This window comes from Hesperophylax consimilis, unplaced genomic scaffold, assembly GCF_061612785.1.
Source record: "Hesperophylax consimilis isolate HC1 unplaced genomic scaffold, BYU_Hcon_1.0 scaffold_32, whole genome shotgun sequence".
Classification (NCBI taxonomy): domain Eukaryota; kingdom Metazoa; phylum Arthropoda; class Insecta; order Trichoptera; family Limnephilidae; genus Hesperophylax; species Hesperophylax consimilis.
In genome coordinates this window covers 730,177-757,855 of record NW_028301262.1, presented here as the reverse complement: position 1 = coordinate 757,855, position 27,679 = coordinate 730,177, and the positions used below count along the sequence as shown (strand labels likewise).

The 27,679-nt window shown below is 37.0% G+C and overlaps 1 protein-coding gene across 1 annotated transcript in view; it reads right to left on the bottom strand.

Moving 5' to 3' along the window:
• Positions 1 to 26,534, bottom strand: part of LOC149409257 (uncharacterized) — a 254,749-nt gene extending 228,215 nt beyond the window's left edge. The window contains exons 1-3 of the mRNA XM_089649975.1: positions 26,506 to 26,534; positions 19,472 to 19,653; positions 17,598 to 17,786 (exon numbers count right to left, since the gene is read on the bottom strand). Of these exons, the coding sequence (XP_089506101.1) occupies positions 17,598 to 17,786; positions 19,472 to 19,653; positions 26,506 to 26,534 (400 nt within the window). The remainder of the gene's footprint in view (positions 1 to 17,597; positions 17,787 to 19,471; positions 19,654 to 26,505) is intronic.
• Between the last annotated feature and the right edge of the window lie 1,145 nt (positions 26,535 to 27,679).

Below are 27,679 nucleotides of genomic sequence, written 5' to 3'. Positions count from 1 at the left end.
AAGAGCCAGGAATGTGTAAAAAGTCGAATGTCCTCAAAGTCTGATTGAAAGACATCTACGACACATATTTTGTCCGTTATCACTGCTGAGATCGCTGATGAAAACGAAGTCAAAATATTTCAATTTTGAATTCATTCAATTAAAAGTTTCTGATATTTTGTTTTTTTTAGTCACATAAAAAAAAATAAACATATTCTTATGTAGGAACTACAATAAAACCAACTAGGCAAACGACTAACAACAATAAATGTAATGTTAAATAGCGCACACCCATAACCCAAATCGTGGGATATTATAATTTTAGGATTTTAAGAGCTTAAAGTATTTAAAAAAATAATATTTTAGTCACGATAATCAATATAAATAATAAGCTCACGGCAAATAAGACCTTCCGAAAGAAAAAAACAATCGTTCTAAAGTAAGTTAACCTTAAAAATTAGATTTATCAAATATAGGTAACGAAACAATAAAAAAAACGAATTTTCAACTGAAAATTGAACTTCAATAATTTTACGCATCACTCGGGATTTTTTTTATGGAATACCGCACATAGTGTCAACTGCTCCCAACCATCGGGAGCCAGTGAGACTATGGAATCCCCAATTGGGGTATATTAGTATATTGTGAGTCTGAAGGTAGTGTGGAGGAGAAGGAGGTGGAGATGAGAAAGAGAGGAGGGGAGATGAAGGAGAAGAGAGGTGGTATGTGAGTTTCTATTCAGATCTGATCACCAAACACAGCTAAAGCCATTTCAATTCTTATGGTGGTCTTTACACCATATCTTCCTCTCTGGAACATGCCTCAAATAGACTATATGTTATTTTAAATGAATAATTTGTCAAATAACATAAATGAATCAAATAAAATTTACTTGCGCACGCCGCATTTGAATCCGCGACCTCCGGATTTCTAGTCAAGAGTACCCCTAGACCACGGAGGCCGTAATACGTACAATGTAAGAATATTTCACATCACGCATGCACCAACAACCGATAGTAGTATATTAGCGGTAGGTACCTTTGTACTTGTGCAATGTTTTCAAACTTCCAAAATATTGGATGATTTATATAGAGCAGTTTTTGTGAAAAATCAACTCAAGGACTCTGTTTGTATATTTTAAAGTAATACTTTTAGTCAACTACTAACCAAGATAAAAGTAAAATATTTGAAATCTGAAAATCACCCTGTATATACAATTTACCACTAATTGGCTAATTGAACAAAAAATACCTCAAACTTATGGGAGCCGAATTTTTCAATCTCCAGACGATATGTTCAATATCCAAAATAATCATTCATCATTTTCAAGCCATGTTCAACGTCCATCTTTAAAGTCATAATATGGGCATATTATTGCTTCAATCTTCGAAAAATTATCTTTAATAATTTCCTATTACACATATGTATTAAACCAAATGACCTAAATCGAGAATTTTTTAGAATTTGCCTGTAAAAACAAAAAAGAACGTCTCCTGTAAAATTTGCTAAATGGTCTATTGAACATACAAGAACTAAGGCAGCGATATGTCTTCCTCCACAACGTATAAATGTTATTCATTTTATCGACCAACTTATTCATGTTATTGATTAGTGTTATATTGTTTTATCTTATTGTTTTGGTGAAATTAAAGATTTTTAAAACATATGTAACCATGAGTTCAAAATAGTCAGAAAAATGTCGGAATTCATCGTCGTACTGTCGGAAAATCTGTTGTTTTGGAATGTTTTGGAAATTTTCTTCAGTGTTTTTGCAAATTTCTTGTCATTTTGGGTTTCTTCTTTTCAGATTAACAAGTTTCATCTTAAGGAAATGCACTGTAAAAGTTTATTTTCTTAGTCAGATGAACCTTGCCCTTGGAAAACATTTCGACATTTTTCTGCTTCAAGGACATTTTTATTTTTAAAATAGTTTTTTGGACTGAATGAATGGAACGAATGGAGTAGGCCAAGAGCAATTATTTTAAATATTGAAGACAATATTTGTGATTTCTAAACGAAAATCTGAAACAGAAAAATCAGAAAAGGAAACGGTCACATCTGGGACCGATTCTACTAATATTGTCTTCAATATTTAATATGACAATTTGAGGTTTTACTGAATAAAGTTATTCCGAAAAATAAATAGCAATTATATTGTCTATGGTTGCATCTTATTTTTAGATGACCTTGAGTTTTTTCTACCTTGTCTACTGCTCCGCTCCGCACGGTAAGCACTGCTTGTATATCTGTGGTTAAGTACTGTATAATTCTGTTGGATACAAAAAGCCCGAAAATATCGATCTAGAGAGTGGTATATTTATGGGGATCTCTGTTTTACTTCAACTTTCGAGGTTGATGGATTCCTCGAGAGGTGTAAATGTTTTCTCCGAAGATTTACAAAAAGACGAAACTAGTAAACGCAAAATCTCACAACCAACAAATTAGTGACAACTAGCTGGCGACAGGCTTTACCAAAGAAATTACAGAATTAAGGTAATAATTTTGTGTTTGAGATGAAATCTCAGTGTTGCAGTTTCAATTAATTAACCAACGTTCACGTAAAGGAAAATATTAATGTTGGCAGATTGAATGCGATAGGGCCAAAATATTATTTTCCCAGTGAAAGTGAATTGGTTCTATACTGTCATAAAATGGTAAGTTTACCCGCCCGATTAGAAAACAATTTATTTGTTTTATTAACCTGTAACCAAAGTTTCGAATCTTCCAATACTTATTATATTTATCAGGTACATAACGGAAGCGCGTTTCTTTCATACAGATTTTCCTGTTACGACAGGCATTGGCTGGAACCAACCACCCTCACTTAATTGCATAATGAATGCATTTCTTAGCCGCCAAAGAGGAATAATTAATGAACCCGTGGGTATTTTTTTTCATCCATGGTCTACGACATTATTATTGTCTATGTAAAACTAAACTACTTTATATTTTTTTGACACATCGCCTTTTGACTTTTTCATCGCCAGCCGTTTCAACTAGTTTCTATTTAATATCCCTTTAACTGTTTTACCCACGCAGTTAAATTTATCATGAAAGGCTTGTGATAGTTACTGGTAAGAACTGATGCTTATATTAATTCCTATAATCATTTTGATAGCGGCCGTTATTCCAAATCGAACACTGTTCTTTAACTTTGGCTACGGGATTTGGCTATCGAATGCGAGCAATCTTAACATACGCCCATCGGTGCATCTAAGTTATGGACTCCATTGGCATTTTGTTTGAGTAATGTTTAAACTATCAGTTAGACCTCAACCTTTTTCAAAAAAGTTTTACGAAAGCATTTAAATTATCGTATAAATCAACAGATATGAAGTGTCAACTTCAAGGTCAAGATAGTCATAATATGTATCACTTATTTCAAATGTCAGTTTCATATAAGATATCATTGTTTTGACAGAATATTCCAAGCAAACAAAATATTTAGCTCATTGGATTACGTTACAACTATGTTTGTTTCAGGTATATATATTTGTTTGGTCGTTTACCAATTACCAAACCCTGCGACAGCGGTGCCATGGATCTAGTAAATCCAGAAACTGTTTCTATCAAAACGGAACCAGGGCCCCAGGAAGAAGGCGGAGGTGAAATGCCGTACACTTATATGGATTTCGACCTCCCAGATGTAAAGAAGGAATGTTTGCAATATGCGGAGAGTATTCAGACAGCCAGTGAGTTTCATTGCTTATGTTAAATAAATTGTATGTTAATCCAAGTCCATTTTGGATTGTCATGGCGAAAGTGTTTATTAACGCTGTCGCCATGTGTTTATTAAGGCTGTCCTCTTTAGCGGTAGTTATTTTAGTTTTCATCATTATATATCTTTGCCGGAAACAGCCAAACTATAACATTAGATAAACTTAATAATTTTTATTTACTTTTGTGAATACCCCACACGTGTCCCAACTCTTGAACTCTCAAACTCTTGGCGTAAATTTATGTTGTGTGGCTGAAGTATAAAGGACGGGATGGATATAGGGAGGTGAAAGGTGGGAAGTGCCCGGCTGTTCAGATCTCGTCATTTCAATCAATGTTTAAATGATGAATTCTTCATATTACACCAAGTTGAAACCGAGAGTATCTCCCACTCAGGGACGTGCCATAAGAATATATTGTGAATTACCATGAATCAATTTAATAAAATTTGCTTGGGCACGCTGGGATTTTATCCCGGGACCTCCAAATTTCTAGTCGAGAACCATTTATTTTTACTTTTATTTTATTATTTGGCACAATATCTTGAGGCCTCCATTTTATAATACAAAATAATATTTATAATACATTTAAGGAAAATGTATAAAATGTTGGTGAAGAAAAAAAACATAAGATAAGATAAATTTAAACTAAAAAAAAATGATTTAATATTCAAGTAAATTTAAATGAAATAAGGTAAAAAAATGGTTTATTTATATTATATGTTGTGTGTTTGTGAGTGATGTGTGTTTAATGTTAGTTCTGTTTGTTAGGTACAGTTTTTATTATTTTATGTTATGACATTTTGGTAATTATGTCTTTTTTGTTCTGAAATCCATTTTTTAATTTTGTGTCTGAATTTATTTTTGTTTACCTCAATTTTATTTTCAAGTGTTAGACTGTTGAAAGCTTTTATAGCATGGTATTGATAGTGTATTTGTCCAAATTTTTATTTACCGTCGAAGTTCTTGTGTTTTCTTTGTACGCTTGTCTAACTGGTCTGTTAGCGAAATTTTGTGCAAGTTGAAATTTGATTTTTAGGTCAAAAATGTAGTTTAGTAGTGTTTTAACGTAGGCGTTTATAAAGTACGTTGTGACAAGTGTTGAATATTTGGTCTGTATCAGTCAGTCTATGTTTTTTTACTATTACCTTTAAGATCGTTTTCCGTGCGATTTCTAACGAATCGATGGCCGAGTTTGTTGCTCCTCCCTAAGCAATAATTCCATATTCTATAAATCATTGGCAAAGTGCAAAGTTTATTTTTTTCAATTGTTTTATTTTAAATATGTTTTTTCATGTTTAGGAAAATGTGTATTGTTTTGAGGAGTTTATTTGTGATTGGTTTGATGGGACCATACCCTACGATCACAGAAGCCGCCAATGCTTACAATAAGTGCTCGATTCCTCAAGTTTTCACCTCATCCTCATACGTTAAAAATACATATTGATGGAATAAAACTCCCTTAAATTAAAACAACAACTCCATACTGAAGGTGCTCAAGAGCAAATGCTTTTTCCTTCTGAAGCGGACATCTGGGGTCGTTCTCATTAATTTTCTTAAATCAACATTGAACTCTCTTCACCTATTTCTCACTTCTGCAGGGTTGATCAATTATGTATTTTATCTTTTCTATTTTAAGCTTCTTTTAAATGTGTTTTACATCGATGATCAATGTAGGTACATGTTGTTTTATAGCTTGCATTAATGTGGAGACTATTACCGTCAAAGAGGAACTCGGACGCCGAGAAGATAATGATGGTGGATTCTCTTGTATGGAAATTGACATAGACCTGCAGGATGTAAAAAAAGAATGCTTAGTACGCTTTGAAAGAATTGTCCAGTCCGGTAAAAACAATTTTTTTTTATGAAATATAATCATTTCTGCCATTGTATTTTGTTATCAATTTCTGTGCTTTTTTACGCCAAGTGTAGATATTAAGTCGTATTAAGCCTATATAATCGTATTATTTTATTTTTTTCGACAGATCACAAGACGCATCCTTTGAAAAAAAAATTATTTTGTCCTCATTGTGCCTACTCCAATTCTGATAAGTCGAATTTCAAAAGGCACTTACGCACCCATCCTGAAAAAAAACATTTTTCATGTTCGGTGTGCAACAATTCATATTCTCGAAAGGGAAATCTGATGAGACACATGCAGACTCACAGTAGAGAAAAACCTTTTTCATGTGCCGAGTGCAACTATTCATGTTCTAAAAAAAGCAAACTGACGAGACACATGCTGACTCACAGCGATGAAAAACCTTTTTCATGTTCCGAGTGTAACTATTCATGTTCTCGAAGGGACGCTCTGACGAGACACATGCTGACTCACAGTGGAGAAAAACCTTTTTCATGTTTGGTGTGCACCTATTCATTTTCTCTAAGGGGCTATCTGAAGAGCCACATGCTGACTCACAGTGTAGAAAAACCTTTTTCATGTTCCGAGTGCAACAATTTATTTTCTCAAAAGGGCCATCTTAAGACGCACATGCTGACTCACAGTGGAGAAAAACCTTTTTCATGTTCCGCGTGTGAGTATTCATTTTCTCAAAAGAGCCATCTAAAGAGGCACATGCTGATTCACAGTGGAGAAAAATCTTTTTCATGTTCTGAGTGCAAATATTCATGTTCTCAAAGTGGCAATCTGAAGAGCCACATGCTGACTCACAGTGAAGAAAAACCTTTTTCATGTTCTGAGTGCAAAAATTCATTTTCTCGGAAGAGCTATCTGACGAGCCACATGCTGACTCACAGTGGAGAAAAAGCTTTTTCATGTTCCGAGTGCAATTATTCATGTTCTCGAAGGGGCGATATGACGAAACACATGCTGACTCACAGTGGAGAAAAACCATTTTCATGTTCCGAGTGCAATTATTCTTGTTCTGGAAGTAGCCAACTGAAGTACCACATGCTGACTCACAGTGGAGAAAAATCTTTTACATGTTCCGAGTGCACTTATTCATCTTATCTAAGTGGCAGTCTGAAGAACAACATGCTGACTCACAGTGGAGAAAAACCTTTTTCATGTTCCGAGTGCAACAATTTATTTTCTCAAAAGGGCCATCTAAAGACGCACATGCTGACTCACAGTGGAGAAAAACCTTTTTCATGTTCCGCGTGTGAGTATTCATTTTCTCAAAAGGGCCATCTAAAGAGGCACAGCCTGATTCACAGTGGAGAAAAAGCTTTTTCATGTTCTGAGTGCAAATATTCATGTTCTCAAAGTGGCAATCTGAAGAGCCACATGCTGACTCACAGTGAAGAAAAACCTTTTTCATGTTCTGAGTGCAAAAATTCATTTTCTCGGAAGAGCTATCTGACGAGCCACATGCTGACTCACAGTGTAGAAAAAACTTTTTCATGTTCTTAGTGCAAATATTCTTTTTTTCGGAATAGCTATCTGACAAGACACTTCCTGACCTAAAGTAAAAGGAAACCTTTGTCTCGTTTCGAGTGAATATAATTATTATCTTTTCTGACGAGCACACGCTGACTTACAATTAACGGAAAACATTTTGTATTCAAATATTCAACCACACTGCTATTCACATACTTCTCTATGAAATGCAAGGTAATATGTTCACACAAGAAAAGTTACAATCGTTAGTAAAGCTTAGGTTAAAAAGCTTTATTTTATTTTTATTTTTTTGGAAGCAGCTCCGACTAACACAGCTCGTGCATCTGAGAACGTTAAACGTGTATCTCAATTTTTAATAAAAAATTAAATACGGCCAACTAGATCGAATTTATGGATCTGTTGAAGAACGATTATGCCGGCCAATTGTCAGTTTTCGAAATTATAAACAAAAATCTAATGATTATTAAATTACTAACATTCTTCCAACAAACCACCTTCCTGTATTTGTTACTCCTATGATAGCCAGCGAAAAACAATAAATTAATTTAATAACGTATAAGTTTACATATTTCAACTCGATTATATAAACATTATAAATAACACTATAAAACAGAAGTAAGCCGAGTGACCCATTTGGAGCATTGTGAACCATGTCATTTTACTAACTTCATTATTATTTCTCTTTTTCTTAATAAATATAAATTTTAATTTGTTTATTTACATGTATTTTATTAAAAATAGTATTTAAAAATAAATCCACAATTTAGCGCAAATTTAGCCTCGAAAGATCAACATCAAAGGAAATCAATAACAATCCAAAAAGTTTTAAATTGCTAACAAAGACTCTTTTCAAATGAAAGCCTATTTTTAATTTATTAAAATAAATGTTCCCATATTGAATCATGGATTATGCTTTAACCTTTCCTTATCTGTGATGTATTTTTACTACACATTGCTTCTTATAACTTAAATAACTCTTTAAATATATTAAATTCTGGGTTCAGATTTTAGGTATTCTTCCGTAATACATTTATGCTCTGAAATAAAAAATAATGTTTTCCATAGTTTTCAAATTCAATAAAAATAAGAAATTTTTGTTTAAAATCGGGAACAAATACACCAATACAATCAACCGTGCGACACTGCTACGCTATGTCCCGCTTTAGTTCGCTATGTGGGATCATGAGAAATCCACACGTCCGCAGTTGTATTTGGACCTTCGATACCTACGACCGCATAGCTGTGTGTGTGCGTTTAGCGCCCATCCAAAGCCGGCAGTCAGTCGGTCGCCGGCTGTCGATATGGACTCCACGCAGGTTTTTTTTAGCATCTGCCGATGGTTTGTTTATATTTTCAGCAATAAATTTATAATTTTAATCCTTTTTTGAAATAAAATATTATAAACATAAGCGATTAGCTATGAACATTCATATTTTTCCGATATTAAAAAATAATAATACGAGCCACCAGAAAGAAAATATTGATGTGTTGAAGAACAATGGTACCGGACAATTGACCGCCGAAATCCAGTCCAAGCTATCCTGAAACGATCAAACCTTACTACATCGCAAGCAACGAACGATGCATTCGAACATCATCTCAGATACTCTTTCATAATTACATCTTTTATCATGATCCTTTTACCGTACATACGCCTCAGAGATCTCATTTCCAATTCAAGTTTGATTTCGTCCTACTCTCAGTAATATACCTCACTGTTTGTCATTTATTTCAAATAATTGATTTGATTTCAATTAATTCAATGACTGCGCGATTAAAACAGCAATGAAATCTTGCTATTCCGATTTTTAGTTTAAAACGATATTTTACCATAATATAGAAATTGGCATGTTGCGCTAACGAACGAATGCATGGTATAAAAGCAATCTCGTGTTCATCCCGAAGTGCTGCCATTGGCTGTTTGGTCTGTTAGAGTAATACGCCCGTAACGGAGAGTTAGCATTTCACACATAGTCTAAGATATGGGTTGCTGACGAAGACTCTTTTAAAAGCGCATATTTAATTTATTGAAGTAAATGTTTCCATATCGAATTCCGGAATATGCTTTTATTCCACGTTTCATGGGGTTTGTCAATCGGCTGTTATATTTGTAATTACTTCTCGGTATTGTATTGGTTTTTAATCCTCTGTCGTCGTTAGTTGTTATCCCAAAACATCTTGATTTGTTTCGTCCATAAGATCATAGTGCTCATCTTAGTATGTTCCGTAGAAATTTTTAATTATTTTTTTTATGTATTGAACAGTTTGTATGGCGCCGCTTTTGCGAAATATCACCTCTAAAAATATTAAAATTGCAAAAATAAAGTTAAGTGAAGTTAAATGAAGAACAGGAACAGGTGACACAAACATAGAATATGGAGACTCTGCAGCAATAATCCTAAGTGGTGAAGAAACTGAACCAGCTGCTGCAGCGAGAGAGTCCACCGCGTCCACCAACAGTGCCAGCACGAGGTTCATCATCCGTTAAGGAATGTGTCTGCTGCTAACAAAGCGCTGACACAATATCCTCACATAGATAACAAACCCTGGCAGCACTGCTGTGACGTTCGACGAAGATAGAAGATGGAGACTCTACAGCAAGAATCCTAGGTGGTGAAAAAACTGAACCAGCTGCTGCAGCGAGAAAGTCTACCTCATCCACCAATAGTACCAGTACGAGGTTCGTCATCCGTCCAGTTATGTGTCTATTTATTATTTTTATTTATTTAATTATTTGAATAATACATTTCATTACAATAATGACGTATTGCCCATCTCACTAGGTGTGTAACGCCTGTGTTGAGATGGAAATTTACAGAGTGGTTTTAAACAAGGTTTTTGTTTACATAAGATTATGAAAATGCCAGATAATTCATTTTATTTTTAAATTTTACAATTCAAGATTGAATGTAGAAGATGAAGACGAAGCGAGAATAATTTTAAGTAATTCATTAATAAATTTAAGTAATCAATAAAATTTCAGTTTGACCAAAAAGCATAAAATATTATTTTATTTTATTTTTATTTATTTATTTTATTTTATTTTATTAACGCCTAGAAGGCTTTTACATATACATGTTATGGGTTTTGTTGTTCAGTAGCATTATAAAATATTTTAATTACATAGCATAATAAATTGAGTATGAACTTACATAACAATGTGTAGGGTTATTGTTATGGTGTTATTATTTTATAAATATAAGCAAGCAAAGTTTATTGTACAAAGTACGTCGGTTGAATATTTTACAGAACATAGGTTAAACTAATACATAAACTTGAGAAAAATATAACAGATATAGGTAGGTAGTTAAGTAGATACAATTCAAGTATATAGTTACGGTGTTATTGGAATTTGGACAATGAGTTCGATAAGTTTATATAAATATAGTGTAGTTACAAGAGTACAATAATGTAAGTAGGTAATACACACAAGACAAGTAAGTTTGTTATTATTAATATAAAGATAAACACTACAGTTTGTCGTAAACCATCTTTGTAATCATCAATCTTTATTTTGCCCGATTGGGAATTTTACAAAACAAAGCTTAGTTAATGAAACAATAAAATATGCGTTTGAAAAAAAATTATGAATCTGTTACAAACATTCTAGTATACTGTATTTTAGTTTGTATACTGATTGGTGATGATAAACATCAATTGAGCTATAATTATTACCGAGTATGTGAAGTCTTTGAATAGGTGAGTTTTGAAAATAATTGTTAGCAGATATGGGAACATTATATAGAGCGGTCTGTCGAGTGTCGCGCGTAGGTACACGGAGCGATATAAGACTCGTCAAATCAATGGCGTCCAGTCTGCCATTCGAAATTTTGAAAAGAGATACTAAGTCGCACACTGTGCGTCTCAATGATAAATCGGTTAAATTTAGTAAGTTCATGAGGAAAGTGTAATTAAGATATTCGTTTGGAATTCCTAATTTATAATTAATAAATCGCAGAAATTTATGTTGCACTCTTTCAATTTTTAATTGGTGAATCTTATAAAATGGAGACCAGATTGTTGAGTTATACTCTAGATTACTTCTAACTAATAATAAAATTGTTATTGAAGACACAGAAATCTATTTTAGTGTTATAATGAAGAAACCTTTCAGATATTTGAGTGACGCTCTCTTCAAGGAATTTAATGTACTAGATGTCCGACAGTGCTATATAAAAAAAAATTGTAATCCATGTTCATAAAAATAAAAACAAAATGAAAACAGCCGAACACAAACATCAAACCAGAAGTAAGGGAAGGAAAAACCTTTCCGTTCCAACAAGCAACAGAGCGGCTTATCAAAAAATATTCTCATATCTCGGTCCTAAAATATATAATAAAATCCCCTCTCAGCTAAAACTATGTGACTTGTCATATTTCGGTCCAAGAGTGACAAAATGGTTGTTGGATCTAGGCAGGACTGATTCAAAAATGATACTAAAAAATGTAATTTTAAATCACGAACGCCTCTATGTATCATTTTATGTATCTTTGTTTTAACATAATTATTTTAGCTAGTCTTAAATCCTGTATTCGTCTAGGATAACTTGAAACCTGTAAATTTGACTGTCCTGAAACGGGAATCCTTCCTAGTTGGACAGTCAAAATCATAAAATGTAATCAATATTAAATTATAAAAAATAAATAAATACACAGTAGGCACAATTTTCCAATATGTTATGAAATACTTCTATGAAATATTTCTGAACACAAAATGGCACTTTCTTTAATCCCTGGTTCTGCTTTGATGGTGACTTCCTCTAGATGATAACGTTCCGTTGTACTCATTTCACCTGATTACAGAAAAACTTGATAAAATAAAGAATACACAAAACATAACAAATAATTATAAGCAATAATTAGTCGCTTGAAATATCCATACAAATTGAAAATACCTTCTGATGTCCGGTCAGGTGCTCTGAAACCACTGAGCTATGTCGGCTTATTTCCAACCGTACCTTCTGATGTCCAGTCAGGTGCTCTGAAACCACTGAGCTATGTCGGCTTATTTCCAACCCGCCAAATGATTCAATATGTACTAGTACCTCAATCAACAATTACTGCTTATTATATTTTTTCCACCTGTAAAATAAACCTTGTCTAATAAACATTGGTTTATCATTAAAAAATAATAATATTTGACAAGTAAAAAATTTTTCACCAATAAATGAAGATATCATATGTCTCGACGCCACCTAGTCAGAAATTTAGCACTAACAAAGCCTTTTATACAAAAATAAAGTTGGTTGTTTACAGGTGGAAAAAAAATATTTTTACTCCGGAGATATTTTCAATTTGTATTGATGTTTGAGGCAACTAATTGTTATAATTATTTGTTATCCTTTATGCTATTATTATCATTTAAAAAAATAATACACTAAACATGATGATTTTTCTGTAGTTTAACCTGTGGGTATTTGATTATCACAAAATATTATCGAAAATATAACTTGTTTATGTCTAACTGTATTGACATGCTCAAGGTCTTGTTGCGAATACCCTCTCAATCCTACACAGAATACCGACTTCATTTCAACGGTTCGTTTAACGGACTCATTTTGTACGTGTTACGCTCTACTAGCTTTTGCTTTTCCTTCAACATTTAATGCAGGCCTAAGTAAGGTCCAAAACAAACAAATCCCTTCGTAGATTCCATAAAAAAAATTATAAAGACAACCAAATACCTGAAATCTTTTCGCAAATAGATTCCTGACATTCTTCTTCGGTAAATGGATGGTCTTTATATATTTCCGTACAAATCAAATCATCATTCTCTTCCGCACTTGTGCCTTAGGGTGGATCGCCATTGTATGGATTTTTTTATTTTTATAAATCAGGTTTCGCGGGGTGCGGAATAGATGCTCTGGGTATAAACAATTAAGCAAACAAAATATCAATTTAAAATTTTGATAACAAGTACTGCCCCAAAGCAATTGAATTATTTAAAATCTGGTAAACAATTGTCCCTTTATAAAACAGTTTTGTGTCAATATTAATACTTAATTTTTACTTTTATATTTCTTAATGAATAAAAATTAATATAAATAATAATATTTAAAAAAGGTGATATATTTTACTGAGTCCGCTTTCGCGCCTCGCTCGCGCACCGCGCATTCCCGCGCGCAGTGACGCGGGGCCGCCACAGTGTTTTGTTTCATACATGCTAGACGGAAAAAACTCTTTTATAATTTTAAAGTGTTTGGAACCCTCTTGTGGGGAGTATTTAATCTGAATGTATTGAAAATTTGAGTTGAAAGTGATTAATTTAATTTTTTTCTTAAAAAAAAAAATCTATTAAATAATTAATACAATATTAATACCGTATTTGAGGTTTTTAAAGAAAACAAATTTAAACAGAAAAAAAATTGTGTATTTTGAGAATAATAAATATGTAAAAGCACAGTCAGAAAATATAATACAAATCACGAAACAATTGCGAAAGTATAAATAAATGATAAAAAAATAACTAAAAAATAATCAAAACAATCATTATTACTAATCTAGGAAAACAATTTTAGTCATATTTAGCAACAGAACTTAATAAAAACAAGCATTAGTTGCAGAAAGTACAGTCAGAAAATAAAAATATCAAAAGTTATACAAGAACAGTAACGAAACAAAAAATTATTACTTATCTAATAAAGTGCTATTTGAGTCATTTGCGGCGAGAGAAATCAACTGCACATAAACATCTATATTTTTTTTAAGACAGAATACAGGACCAATAGATTAGTGAGAAAGTGCTTAAGCATAATGCTTATTGAAACTAGATGCTATCTGAGTTATGTTCAGAGGAGTCATCAGATGGCAAACATTGTGTTCTTGACTCGGAGTTGGGTGGAACAAGTAAATTTAACACTTCAGAGGGAAGTGAACTCGATTTCTTTCTTGGATCCTCTCTAAAACTATTTATTATTAGATCTGATGTAATTAATAGCATGGTTAACATCTCTGTTTGTTGATGTTCGGTCGATTTTTCTGGTTTGCAATTGCCTAAATCTTCTAAAGTCTTTATTTCGCACCTCTTGCGCCTCTTCTGCCAGCTGACCAATAGGTACAATGCACGAAATAATCACATCAAATGAATGGTATAATAGTTAATGAACAGTTGGTGGCGTGGTATACCAATCATATAGGTTAAGATATAACTCCTTAGTGTCATGCACATACTGTTCAAAATGTTCGATGTTAATGCTATACCCAGAAGCTATTGTACTTGGAGCTTAGGGCTTGGTTTTGTCAAATTACTAAGCTCGGGTCATCATTCAGTTTTATTCATCGTCAATTTTAGTCGAGTCTCCCGTTCGTATATGAAGAGACGATTCGCACGTCCCTACGGCGAACTTCCTTTGTCGTTTCCCGACTTAGTGCGCGTAAAAGAGCACGACTGGTTGCATTTATAAGCCTTATCTCATTATATTCCATGAAAAAAACAATGTCCACTGTTGTTTTGATTGTTATTGTTCCTGCCGCGTGACCTTGACCTCGGTATGTTATTATAATTACGCATCGATGACGAAAGATGATGCCATTCGCGGCGGGGGCTCTGATTACGGTGATCTTGATAATTCTGCGTTGTTTTCAGTTTTTTTACTTCTTGAGTAAGTGTGACGATTTGTTTTTGAAGATTTTGATAAATTAATTTAATTTTTAAAAGGATGTGAATTTATTAATCATTAAAAAAATGAATAACTAAAAATTGTAACTAATACTGATGCATTCGCCATTTTTTTTTAAATTTGTACATAAAAAAAAGATTATTGGTGCAGACAACAAACTTTTATAAGATGATTTTTTTTTTATTTTTAAAATTTTACATAGGTAAGTATACAAGATATAAACAAAATATAAAACAATAGAAATTAAAGTAGTCTTTCCTCACCATAAAGAAACAATGCTCTTGTGTTTAGTGAGGGAATTCTAGTTTTTTGAGTCAACAATTTTTATTAATTGATAAATCAATTTACATAGTTTAATCATTTATGTTTCTTAAAATAATTCGTAAAATTAGTTTACACCGCTTTTCATTTTTTAAATGTTTCTCTTCTACAGAAGACGGGTTTGAAATAGTGGTGAGCAACAATATGAAGAATATTCAGTGTTTGTAATCAATGATGATTAATTAAATATGATTAAAACAATAATACATGTAAATAAACAAATTTAAATTTATTAAGAAAGGGAGTAAATTAACAAATTTATTTTAATGCCCGTGGGGCTTTTACATACATGGATACAATTTTTTTAATAAAGAACTATAGAACATTTGGGGTTTTAATAATCTTATAATAATAATAACAAACTGACACAAAGATTATAACAGAAAAGAAGTAAATTTGATTTTTAGAGGAAGCAATTTTCTCAAAATCCGTTATTAATTGTAAATTGACAATGTAATGTGACGATTCGGGTAGTTTAAATAACTACACTAAATCAATGTAACTAAAAATATCAATTAGAATAATTAACTTATTTACGTGCCTTAAGAATGTATGCTGTATTCTTGAATTTTTGTTAATGCATTTGGTATAAAGGTGACCATTGTGAGGAATAATAATATCCAAGAATGCTTCTGACCAGCGTAATGTAAACGTTTTCATTATATATATTTATATTTTTTTTATTGTTTTTGTTTGATTCGTAGAACTCCATTTAATTTTTTAACAGCTGTAACAATAACAAAAACCAAAAAATACTTGCAGAACTTAATAATTACATTATTAAATTTGATTTTAATTAAATTAAAAAAAGTTTTCTTTATAATTATTAGATCTTTGTAAGATGTCGAGATATATAAGTGCTTTATTTGTTCGTCTTCTTTTCCTCGAACACGACGCCCAGATCTTAGTGAGTGATACTTTTAAAAGAAAAACTTTGTTATAAAATATAGTAACTATACCATTGATAAACAGTAAGCACAGAATCGGACTTACATGAGAACCTTGAAGTACTCCACTAGAAACATCAAATTCATGCAATACACGGCAGGAAATTTTTACGTTTAGTTTTCAAGACGTTAAATAGGTCTCAAGCTATTTTAGTGGATACATTTTGATCTTAATCACATTTTACGTCAAGAACTTTAATAAATTCCAAGTTTAACAATAATTCAACATTGAATTAACAAGTTGAAATAGATAACGGTGAAGCACGATTGAACAACGGAAGCGAGGTAGAGAAGGAGTATTTGGATCAATTGAATAGATAAATGGCAATGAATATTCCCTAAGCTGAGGAAGATCTCTGTATATTGTTTACATGTCGCTCATACAGTTTGCAACAGTTTTTAAAAGACCTATAACACCGGGCCCCTAGAACCTCCTCTGATGAGTTTTGCGTAAGTGAGTTTTTAAATTTCCTCTGTGAGAACTTGAATAGTTGCAGTCGGTACATGAAAAAGGTTTTTCTCCGCTGTGCGTAAACATGTGAATTTTTAGTTGTTTCTTTGTTGAACATGAATAGTTGCAGTCGGGACAAGAAAAAGGTTTTTCTCCACTGTGGGTAAACATGTGAATTTTAAGTTGTCTCTTTGTTGAACATGAATAATTGCAGTCGGGACATGAAAAAGGTTTTTCTCCACTGTGGGTAAGCACGTGAATTTTAAAATCCCACTTTTTGGAACATTGATAGTTGCAGTTGGGACATGAAAAAGGTTTTACTCCGCTGTGGGTAAACATGTGAATTTTTAGTTGTCCCTTAGTAGAACTCGAATAGTTGCAGTCGGAACATGAAAAGGGGTTTTCTCCACCGTGTGTTAACAAGTGAATTGTTAAATCACTCTTTCTAAAACATGAATAACGGCATTCGGAACATGCAAAGGGTTTTTCTTCAGAATGGGTGCGCAAGTGCTGTTTTAACGATGAATTTCGAATGCAAGAATAGTTACAATGGGGACAAGAGTGTTGTTTTTCCCGACGATGCGTCTTCAGGTTCACCAATAAGTCTAAAAGAATGGGGATAAAGCTTAATTAGAGAATTACAAAAAATAAATTAAAAAATGAGATTAAATTAGGGCGTAAATGGTCAACTTTAAAATATAAATATCGGCTATGTCGGCCGTCTGTTTGATTTTTCACAGCGTAAATGTAAAATTTAAATGATCGTTTGTTTAAAATCTTAAATTTCCGAAAGTCCTTCACCGATCGCTTTAGAAATTTTATACTTTGTTGCATTCAAATACGCGTGTGTTTCTATATTCCTTTATTATATAGATGTCACCTGTGACAAGTAAAAATATGTTTTTTTGAAATCCAGCAACATCTGTTGGACGCTAATGTTTCACTCTCTGTATAGACACACAGCAATGCGGGGTATAGCTAGTATATATTAAATATGTATGTACCTAACTTAAATTACAGGTCTTTTGAGAAACCGGAGATATTGTGAGCATTATAAATTAAAAGTTTGCTTTATTTGAGAGTGAAGATAAATTTTAAAGAAAATAACAGAATAACTAATGAACGTCAAGGACGTCATTAACAAGAATAATCGTCTTGTATTCGAAACAGGAAAGATTTTTCGAAAATCTGAAACCAAAATACCTTTATAACCCAACTTGGAGGTTGTCGGAGTACTCTCCGCATACTGCAAACACTCAGTCTTCACGTCCGGGAGGTAGATATCTATATCTGTATACGGCATTTCACATCCACCCTCTTCCTGGGACCCTGGTTCCACCTTGATGGAAACACTGTTGGGAAGACCCATTGCGTCCTGGTAAATGGTCCCAGCTAAAAATAAATAACATAATAATCACATTCGGTTGGAACGAGATCTCGGAGGTAAACTGGACCACCTCCAATAAATATCTCGTGCATCAAAAATGTTAAATATCAAGATGGAGAACAGGTTAATCAAAATATACATTCAGTTATACAAGAAAGTTTTAATGTTATCGCATAAAAATGCTTAAGGTACAAAAAAAATAATAATTTGTCAATTGTGCTTCCTATCGAAGGAGTCATTCAATTACTTCGAACGAAACTAAATCGAACGCGTTATATTTTATGGATTTACTTGACGTTGTGATTTAAATTTAAACTAAAATAATATTTCCAATCAATAACCGTGCGGCAAAAATCAGTGCGCAATAAAATTTAGATCGATATTTAAAATATATCACGGCTGCTTTTACCAATAAGACGGCAGAAGAGAGACCGCTCAGTTCCTTAAGAGAAATTATATTGAATCTTTAATAGGTATGTGTGGCGTCGAGAATAATCCATTGAATAAATAATAATAAACCGCTCGACCTACTTAGGTACGTACTTGCTAATTGCTACTTAGGTAGATATTTGCAGCCGAAATCAAAACAAAGCAACCTACCTGTTTCAAGTATCTACTCGCGACAATACTATCGCGCTGGGACATTACGAGAACTCGTCAGAAGGTTCGAGTCTGCCGCCTACGCATAATTGCCACGCTGTCGAAGGTTCCTGAAACATCCAGTCTGTGCGAGTGCCTAGGATTTAGTTGCCATCCATCTACCTACTGCCGCCGTCGGCCGTGTAGTATAAATATGCCCGACGCAGCGAGTCAGTCAGTCATCAGTCATCTCTCAGCCGTCAGTTAACGAGGTTCAACGAGTGATCACCCGCGCTCTCCTTACTAGCGCGAAGGACAACGTACCCGGCTTCGCCCGTACCATCATGGACTCTATCGGGACATCATCCTAGCGCCTTGGCCACCGTCCCTGGCCAGCGCTACAACGGATTACAAGCGCCCTGGTTCCAGTGTCCCTGACCAACGCTTCTTCCACGTCATCATGACCACCACGAGGACACGCAGCATCCTCACTGGTCTACATCGTTCCCGCTCAACCGCCTACAAGGTCCGCCGCACCTTCGGCCGTCTCGTCAGCACTGGAGTGCCTGAAGACCTACGTTCTTCGCCAGTGCCTGACATTCATCGAGTCCCGGTCACCAGCGCCCGGCGTCGACTCACTGACCCGCGCTTGACCAGCACATCACCGCAGCGTCCGGAGTATTCAACTTTTGTCCTACATCATCTCCTCGTCACGGCAACTGACTCAATAAACACATGTGACCTTCACAACTTTCTTTCATTTCGTGCCTCACCACTGATCCCCAAATATGTATTTCATGTACTAAATAAAAAAATGTAATAAACTGGATTAATATAACCGACTAAATGAGTTATTATATTGACAGTAGCCACACAAAGTGTAAAACTGTCAAATTTACTATGGTGTAGATTTGAGTGAGTCGAATCAGTTGCTCCAATATTATCTGATAGATCTAATACAGGTAGATACTATCAGTATCCCCCTAAACCCCATGTAAATAAACATAACAATGGATTGTCGGACGTATCGCCCTCATTTGCACAGTCGAGAAGGTTAATTAAGTATTTGGGCATAATTGAGATCGGTATAGGGTATTAAAATGCAACTTACAACTCGCCGCATACTGCAAACATTTCTTCTTTACGTCGGGGAGGTAGATATCTATATCGGTATACGGCATTTCACATCCGTCCTCATCCTGCGTCCCTGGTTCCACCTTGCTGGAAACACTCTCTGTGTTAAGAAGATCCATGGCCTTCTGGTAAATGGTCCAAGCTCGAAATGTGTTAGAGCTGAAACGGAATAATAATGAATTAGTCATATTTACGAGGGTTATAATTAGTTTGTGATCACCTTCAGTTGGAACGAAATATTCAAAACCTCGAAAGTGAAATGGACCACATACAAAAAATAATATGGACTGTTTTTTAACCTCTAGCACCAAAGATGTCCAATATTAATATGGAGAGCAGATGTCTAAAAATTTTGCCTGTAATACGATTAAGGTAAATTTTTATCGCATAAAGTTAACAATGCTTTCAAGGAAACTATGTTACCACAGGTGTCCTGTTGACAGTTATTACGCTAAGTACCTATATAAGTCTAACATGGAATGATACAAAATCAAAATAAATATTTTTCATGGATACACTTGTCACCATGATTTAAATTTAAACTCGATTCATGTTTAAAATCATTAATACATTAAACTTTTAATTTTTATAAATTTTGAATATCCGCTTTCACCAATAACACGACAGAAGAGAGAACATTCAGAGAACTAAATGCGGCGTTGACTTTACAAACATGACTGGCAGTAAATATATTTGACTGGATTAATATAACCGATGTAAATAAGTTATAAGAGTTGAGTTTTGCAAGAGTTGAACCAGTTGCTACAATGTAATCTGAGTGCTAGATACTATCAGTATCATCCTGAATCCTTAAACAGATTAGAAAGGTTTCTTTAAATGGCTTAAGCTGTTTTTTGGGACCAGATTTGGTATAAAGCAAAATGTTTGATATTAGTTTCAATTTCAGGGTTTTTTTTATTTTTTTTTATGTGACACCTCACAAGAGTGTCCCTGCCTGTGCAGTGCACAGACAGGGGAACTATGTCACCACCCGGTTGGGCGGCGTTGTGAGGCGGAGTAAGGTAGGGGCTGTAGGAAGGGATTTTTTAATGCGGTCCTTGAAGAGGCTCGGATTATAGGAGGGAGGAAAAACAGATGCCGGTAGCTCGTTCCACATACGAGCCGACTTACACAAAAACGAGTCGTAAAAACGGCCCGTTCTCATGAAGCCAACGTCAACCGTGAACAGGTGTTCAGTTCGTGGCCGTCGAGTTTCGCGCACGTGCACCGGTGCATCAGGAATCAATGCTGCTAGCTCCTTGGAGCAGGCTCCATTGAAATACCTGTAGAACAGACACAGCATGCCTACATTGCGTCTATGCATTAGAGAAGGCAATCGGTCTGTTAACAACGGATTGTCAATCAGACGGATCGCTCTCCTTTGCACAGATTCAAGCAGGTTTATCAAGTATTTTGGGGCACCAGCCCAAAGGTGGCTCCCAAATTCAATAGTTGGGCGGACTTGAGACTTGTACAGGATCAGCAGCTGGTCACTGTTGAAGAATCTCCTAGCCCTGTACAAGACGCCCAACTTTTTGGAGGCCTGATTTACTCGGGCTTCTATGGATCCCCGATACTTGAGCTGGTCTGATATAGTAACTCCAAGCATTTCAATGGAGTCTTTATTGGGGAGAGTGCTCCCATCAAATTGCACCAGACAGTCATTGATCTCCCTCTTTGCCGAAATCAGACACGCTTGGGTTTTTGAGACGTTGAAACTGACCAAGTTGGCCTTACCCCAGACACGAACCATCTCTAGGTGGTGGTCAATTTTTCGCTTCAAAACTTCCCGAGCTGTTCGGACATCATAGGTGGAAGGGGGCCTGTCAAAAAGATAACCCTCGTGAACGGTGCTGTCATCAGCGTAGCAGTGAATTGGTGCACATTCAACGAGATCGTTGATGTGCAGTAAAAACAGCGTCGGAGACAGCACAGATCCTTGTGGCACCCCCGCATTGATTTGGTGCGGTGAGGAAGAAGAGCCGTCAACCACGGTTTGAATTGTTCTTCCCCTCAGAAAGTCCGCAATCCAACTATGCAGGGTTGCGTGGATCCCATACGATGGTAACTTCCCGATAAGCGCCCGGTGCCAGACTCTGTCAAAGGCTTTGGAGATATCAATTTTCAATTTGGTAGGCGGGAATGGGTACCGCCGCCCTGGGAACCATTTATTGGATGACCAACACCTCTGCCACAGGTCACCCCAAGTGGTTCGCTACGTTTGGTGACTTAGCAGGGGTGCCCGGGTTCATGGGTTAAGGTTTGCCCGGGTCTTGGTGGCGGGTGCGTCGGCCCACCTTCTGCGTGGCGGGCCAGTTGGGAGATGCTGGTTGAGGGAGACCCTTTACAACCGGTTACCGCTGTCCGGGCCGCTCGATAGTACAGGGGCCCGACCCTCAGGCTCACGACTAAGGGTGGGCTGCCCCATCAGCGAGTGAAAAAACCCCGCCACTGCTGTTGTGCCGGTTCGTGACCGGAGGGGACCCAGCAGCAGCGTTTGGGGCGCATTGGATGCCCTCTCCAGCCGGACTCTCCCAGCCTATCGCCTAGCACCGCAGTGGGTGGGCTGGAACCAAACGCTCATCACTCCTGGACAGCCTGAACCCCAGATTCCTACCCACCCCTCATACCTTTCCTTTCCAGACCTATCCTTTCACCTCCTACCCTTACAAAAAAAAAAAAAAAAAATTAAATTCATGAACATACAAAACAACAATTTTAACATCATTACAGCGGCGAGTAGCAGGCGTCCCCGGTGCTGGCCAAAACTGTTGGTAAATTTTGCCAACATTCGCGGCCTGCACACAAATTTAAATTCCGTCCATCATCATCTTTTGTCCCAACGTCCCAACCTTCTTTTCCTATCCGAAACTCAGATAGCCGAGCCGCCAGACTCCTCCTATCTGGACTGCCCGGGCTTTACCCTCGCAAGCAAATTCCGACTGAAAGGAGGAGTCTGCCTCTATAGTCGAGCTGACGTCAACTGTGTGCGACTATTGAGTCTGGAAAACTCCAGCTTCGACGTAATGTGGGTGCGCGTCAATCTTGCCAGTACGGCAAGATTCTACGCATGTTTATACCGCTCACCGAACCATAGCGAATCAGACACTTCCGAGCTCTTCAAACATTTGAGCGATACTATTGATGATCTCTTGCCCCGCTACCCTTCGGCCGAGTTTGTTGTTCTGGGGGACTTCAACGTTCATAACGAACCATGGTTGAAGTTCTCAGGCCCAACGGACTCGGCTGGCCGACAGGCGGAATCCTTTGCCATTTGCTACGGATTAGAGCAATTAGTTCAGGAGCCTACAAGGGTTCCTGATGTCCAGACTCACCGCTCCAATCTGTTAGACCTATTCTTAACTACTGTGCCACACGGTTATAAGATTGACGTCACAGCGCCTCTGGGATCATCTGACCACTGCCTAGTGATGACATCAATCCCCGTTAGCCTCAGACCAACAAATGAGAGGCTGAGGAGAAAAGTGTGGCACTATAGGTCAGCAGATTGGTTCGGTATGCGGGCCCATTTCAATGCTTTTCCGTGGTCAGCTGTTTGTTTTCGGACTTCGGACCCTTCAAGATGTGCCCAGGAGATTGGTGAAGTCATCAAATCGGCGATGGATGGCTTCATACAATCGACTACTAAAGAAACTGGTGTGGGCTCAAAGCCGTGGTTCAGTCGACAATGCTCCGAAGCAGTTCGACGAAAAAACGCGGCTTACCGAGCCTACAACACATCTCGAACGCCCGAAAGCAGATCAGCATACAACAAATCGGCAAAGGAATGCAAGAGAATCATCAATAGGTCAAAATTCGAACACGACCTGCAGATCAGCAAAAAGCTGGCTGCCTGCCCGCATGGCAGCAGAGCATTCTGGTCGCTTGCGGGCTCAATAGGTCGAAATTTTTGCAAACTCAGTTTGCCACCTCTTACCAGACCTGACGGCTCACTAGCAAACACCGCCACCGAAAAGGCAAACCTTTTAGGGAAAATGTTTGCGGAAAACTCGACCCTCAACGACGGGGGTGCTGTTCCGCCGTCGGTTCCTCACTGCGGCTTCTATATGAAAAAGCTGAGGATCCGGCATCGGGATGTACTCCACGTCATACGGGGGCTCGATGTTAACAAAGCTAGTGGACCTGATGGAATACCTGCCCTGGTATTGCAGAGGTGTGCTGCGGAAATAGTTCCAGTTTTGACAAAGCTCTTCAAAATGTCCCTGAAGTGTGGCACTGTGCCCTCTGGTTGGAAAAAAGCGGTAATTCACCCTATTCCCAAGAAAGGTGACCGCTCCAACCCGGCCAACTACCGCCCCATAGCGATCACATCAGTTCTGTCCAAAGTGATGGAACGTGTGATCAACGACAAACTGCTCACATACCTCGAGAAGAACAAAATTATCAATGACCGTCAATACGGATTCCGGCGGAACCGCTCGTGCGGTGATCTTCTCGCGTATGTGACGCATGTTTGGGGGCGTTGCCTGGAACGTCACGGTGAGACCCAAACGGTCGCACTAGACATATCCAAGGCCTTTGACCGGGTCTGGCACCGAGGACTTGTCAACAAATTGCATTCTTACGGACTTCCCGCATCCCTGTGTACGTGGATTGCTGACTTTTTAAGGGATAGGTCGATTCAGGCGGTTGCTGACGGTTTCATCTCTTCCTCGCACTCCATAAATGCTGGCGTCCCACAGGGATCGGTTCTGTCTCCGACTTTGTTTTTGTTGCACATCAATGACCTTTTGACATGTGCACCGATTCATTGTTACGCGGATGACAGTACAGTTCATGATAGCTTTTTGTTTGACAAGCCCCCAAAGGGCACACAAACTCCAACGGCTCGGAGGGCTTTGAAGCAGAGAATGGACGGTTATCTCGAGAGTATTTCCTCCTGGGGTAAAAATAATCTCGTCGAATTTAATGTTTCAAAGACCCAATCCTGTCTGATTACGTCTAAAAGGGATCCAAATGATAATCTAGTCTCCTTCAACGGAAGCAATCTTCCAAACAGGCCTTCCATTGATATGCTTGGTGTAACTATAAGTGACCAGCTCAGGTACGGGGGCTCCATCGAAGCCAGAGTAAAGTTGGCCTCTCAGAAGCTGGGCGTACTGTACAGGGCCCGCAGATACTTTAATAGTACACAACTGCTCACCCTGTACAAATCGCAAGTGCGCCCTACTGTCGAATTTGGCAGCCATCTCTGTTCTGGAGCCCCAAAATACCTGAAAAAAACCCTTGACTCTGTGCAGAAACGGGCGGTCCGTTTGATAGATTCCCCAATCTTAACAGACGGACTGCAATCTTTAGAGCACAGGCGTCAGGTAGGTATGCTGTCCTTGTTCTATCGGTATTACAATGGAAGATGCTCTGAGGAACTAGCGTCATTGATCCCTTCGGCACCGGTGCGTAGTCGGGATACACGCCAAACGCGCGCCCAACATTTGTACACAGTTGACACTTGTCACATGAGAACGGGTCGCTTCTACGATTCGTTCTTAAGTTCAACAGCTCGGCTGTGGAACGAACTGCCGGCCTCTGTGTTTCCTCCCTCCTACAACATGGGACTCTTCAAGACCCATGTTCACTCCTTCCTTTCCACAAAAAGACCCTCCACACAGCATCCCCAAAGATGACATAGGCCCTGAGGGAAATTATTTTCTTCAGGGCCTCCTGTGTGGAGTAAATATTAAAAAAAAAAAAAAAAATCCAATCCAACGGTTTGGGTTTCACCAAAACGTTCCATGTACCGCCCCCAAATATGCGTTACATATCCGAGTAGATCGCCACACGATCGGTTCCGACGAAATCCATATTGCCGATCGCTTAGGATATTGTTATTCTCGAGATATGTGAGCAATTTGTTGTTAACCACCCTTTCTAATACCTTCGAGAGTATGGAAGTGATGGCTATGGGGCGGTAGTTAGAAGGGTCGGAACGGTCCCCCTTTTTTGGGATTGGGTGGACGATTGCCTTTTTCCAAAGATCTGGCACCTTTCCACCTTTGAGAGAGAGCCTAAATAATTTCGCGAGCACTGGAGTCATTTCTGCAGAACACCTCTTGAGGACCAAGGCAGGTATTCCGTCCGGCCCACTGGCTTTGTCGACTTTCAGCTCGTTCAAGACTCAAGGGGATGGGACAGAGGTGGTAATCAGGCAGTGGTCAGAGGATCCTAAGGGCGCTGTCACCTTCACTCTGTACCCGAGTGGTTCACTAGTGAGAAACAAATCGAGTAGGTTGGCTCGATGTGATGGGTGCAAAGTAAAACAAACTTGGTGATGTCTATTACTGACAATGAGTAAACGCAAGACAACATATGTAATGTAACTTCTAGTGGAATTGACTAATTAGAATAAGCTTAAGTATTCCACTCAGTGTAAAGATATAAACAACCCCATGTACCGTCTGTCGCGCGTTAACCTGGTTGGTGTTGGGTAACTCAATATATTATAAAGCGAATGATGTAAAACTGATATATTCTTATAATTAACATGCATCAATTAGGTTGCTCAGGTCTTACTTAGTCAATATAACATGAACCTACTAACACGATTACAAGGCAACAGTTCGAATGTGTTGAAGAAATGTCACTAGAAAATTAGAAGTGCAAGAATGTGATTTACTTCGGAATAAAAAATGTGATGTTCACTGAAGTGATACAAAACTGTATAAATGGAAAACAAATATTATGCAGAATATAATACTACTTCAGAAAAAAGGAACAATAATGGCATTGCGTTACTAAGCAAAATGCACGAAGACGTAAATAAACCACTCACTAGGTCACTTACGGGTTTTTTGTATGGGAAAAGTTAGCACACTTCTTAACCACAGATATAGCCGACGGAGCGTTGATGATATGCAAGGCAGAAAAAATCAAAGCCATATAAAAAAGGTGCGACCGTAGACAATAATATTGCGCTCAGCCATTCATTCTTTGGCCCAAAAACAATTTTAAAATTAAAAACGTCTTTGAAGCAGAAAAATATCAAAATGTTACCTGACAGCAAAGTTCATCTGACAAAGCATTGTTCTAAGAAAATTAACTATCAGGGCTCGTGTTATCAAGAGGAAACTTTTCAGTGGACACTTGTTAATCTGAGACAAAAAACCCAAAAGTAACAAAATACTTGAATAAATGAAAAACGAAAAGAACAGTGAAAAACAAACATGATTGTGCTTATCTGCTTATTTTGAAAAGAAAAATAAATTAACCCATGGCCACATGTTTAATATTTTGAATGTCACTAAAACAATAAGATAAAACAGGATAATCATTGATAAACAGCGCCCTTGAGGTGATTTTGCACAAAAGACGGCGCTGTACAATTCATCCTAATACTATTTTTATTTTATTATGAAAAGTGAGTCAATGTAATCGATAACATTTATACGCTGTGAAGGTAGACACATTTGCCAAGAAGGCATATGTCATAATGTAAATAAGTAGGTAAGAAGCACTTTTAACAAGCCATTTAACTAGCGATGGGCGGAATCGATGAATCATCGATGGTTTACTCGATCTTTTTTACCATTCGAAATATCTCGATTCACTGTCAGAATTAATTCGAATGCAACTCCGAGACAATCGTTTTGAAACGTCATCGAAAGTCGTCGCTGTGATTGTTCAGAAATAATCGATGCCAGCCAAGCGTTGTGATTGGTCAGAATTAATTCGAATGCAACTCCGAGACAATCGTTTTGAAACGTCATCGAAATTCGTCGCTGTGATTGGTCAGAAATAATCGATGCCAGCCAAGCGTTGTGATTGGTCAGAATTAATTCGAATGCACAGTCCGAGATAATCGTTTTCAAACTGTCAGAATTCGTTCGAAAACGCAAATCGATTCTCACATTCGAGAGGTTATATTTCGAGATGTCAAAATATCTCAGATTGCTTGACAAACGAAGTACATTGTTGGCTGCCTACTGAAGCATGTTGATGTTATAATCAACCTCGTGTGTGAATTGTCAATTATGAATTAATACTTTTAGGTGACGATTTACGTTTCCAGTAGGTATAGTTTATGTGTAAAAGATTTTCATGGTGATAGTTTTTCACAATTGAAGGTTTAATACCTACCTATGTTATTTTTAGGTTATGTATCATCTATTCGGGACATTCGGGTAGTGTATATAATAAAATAAACCAATAACTTAGCAAACACCATTTT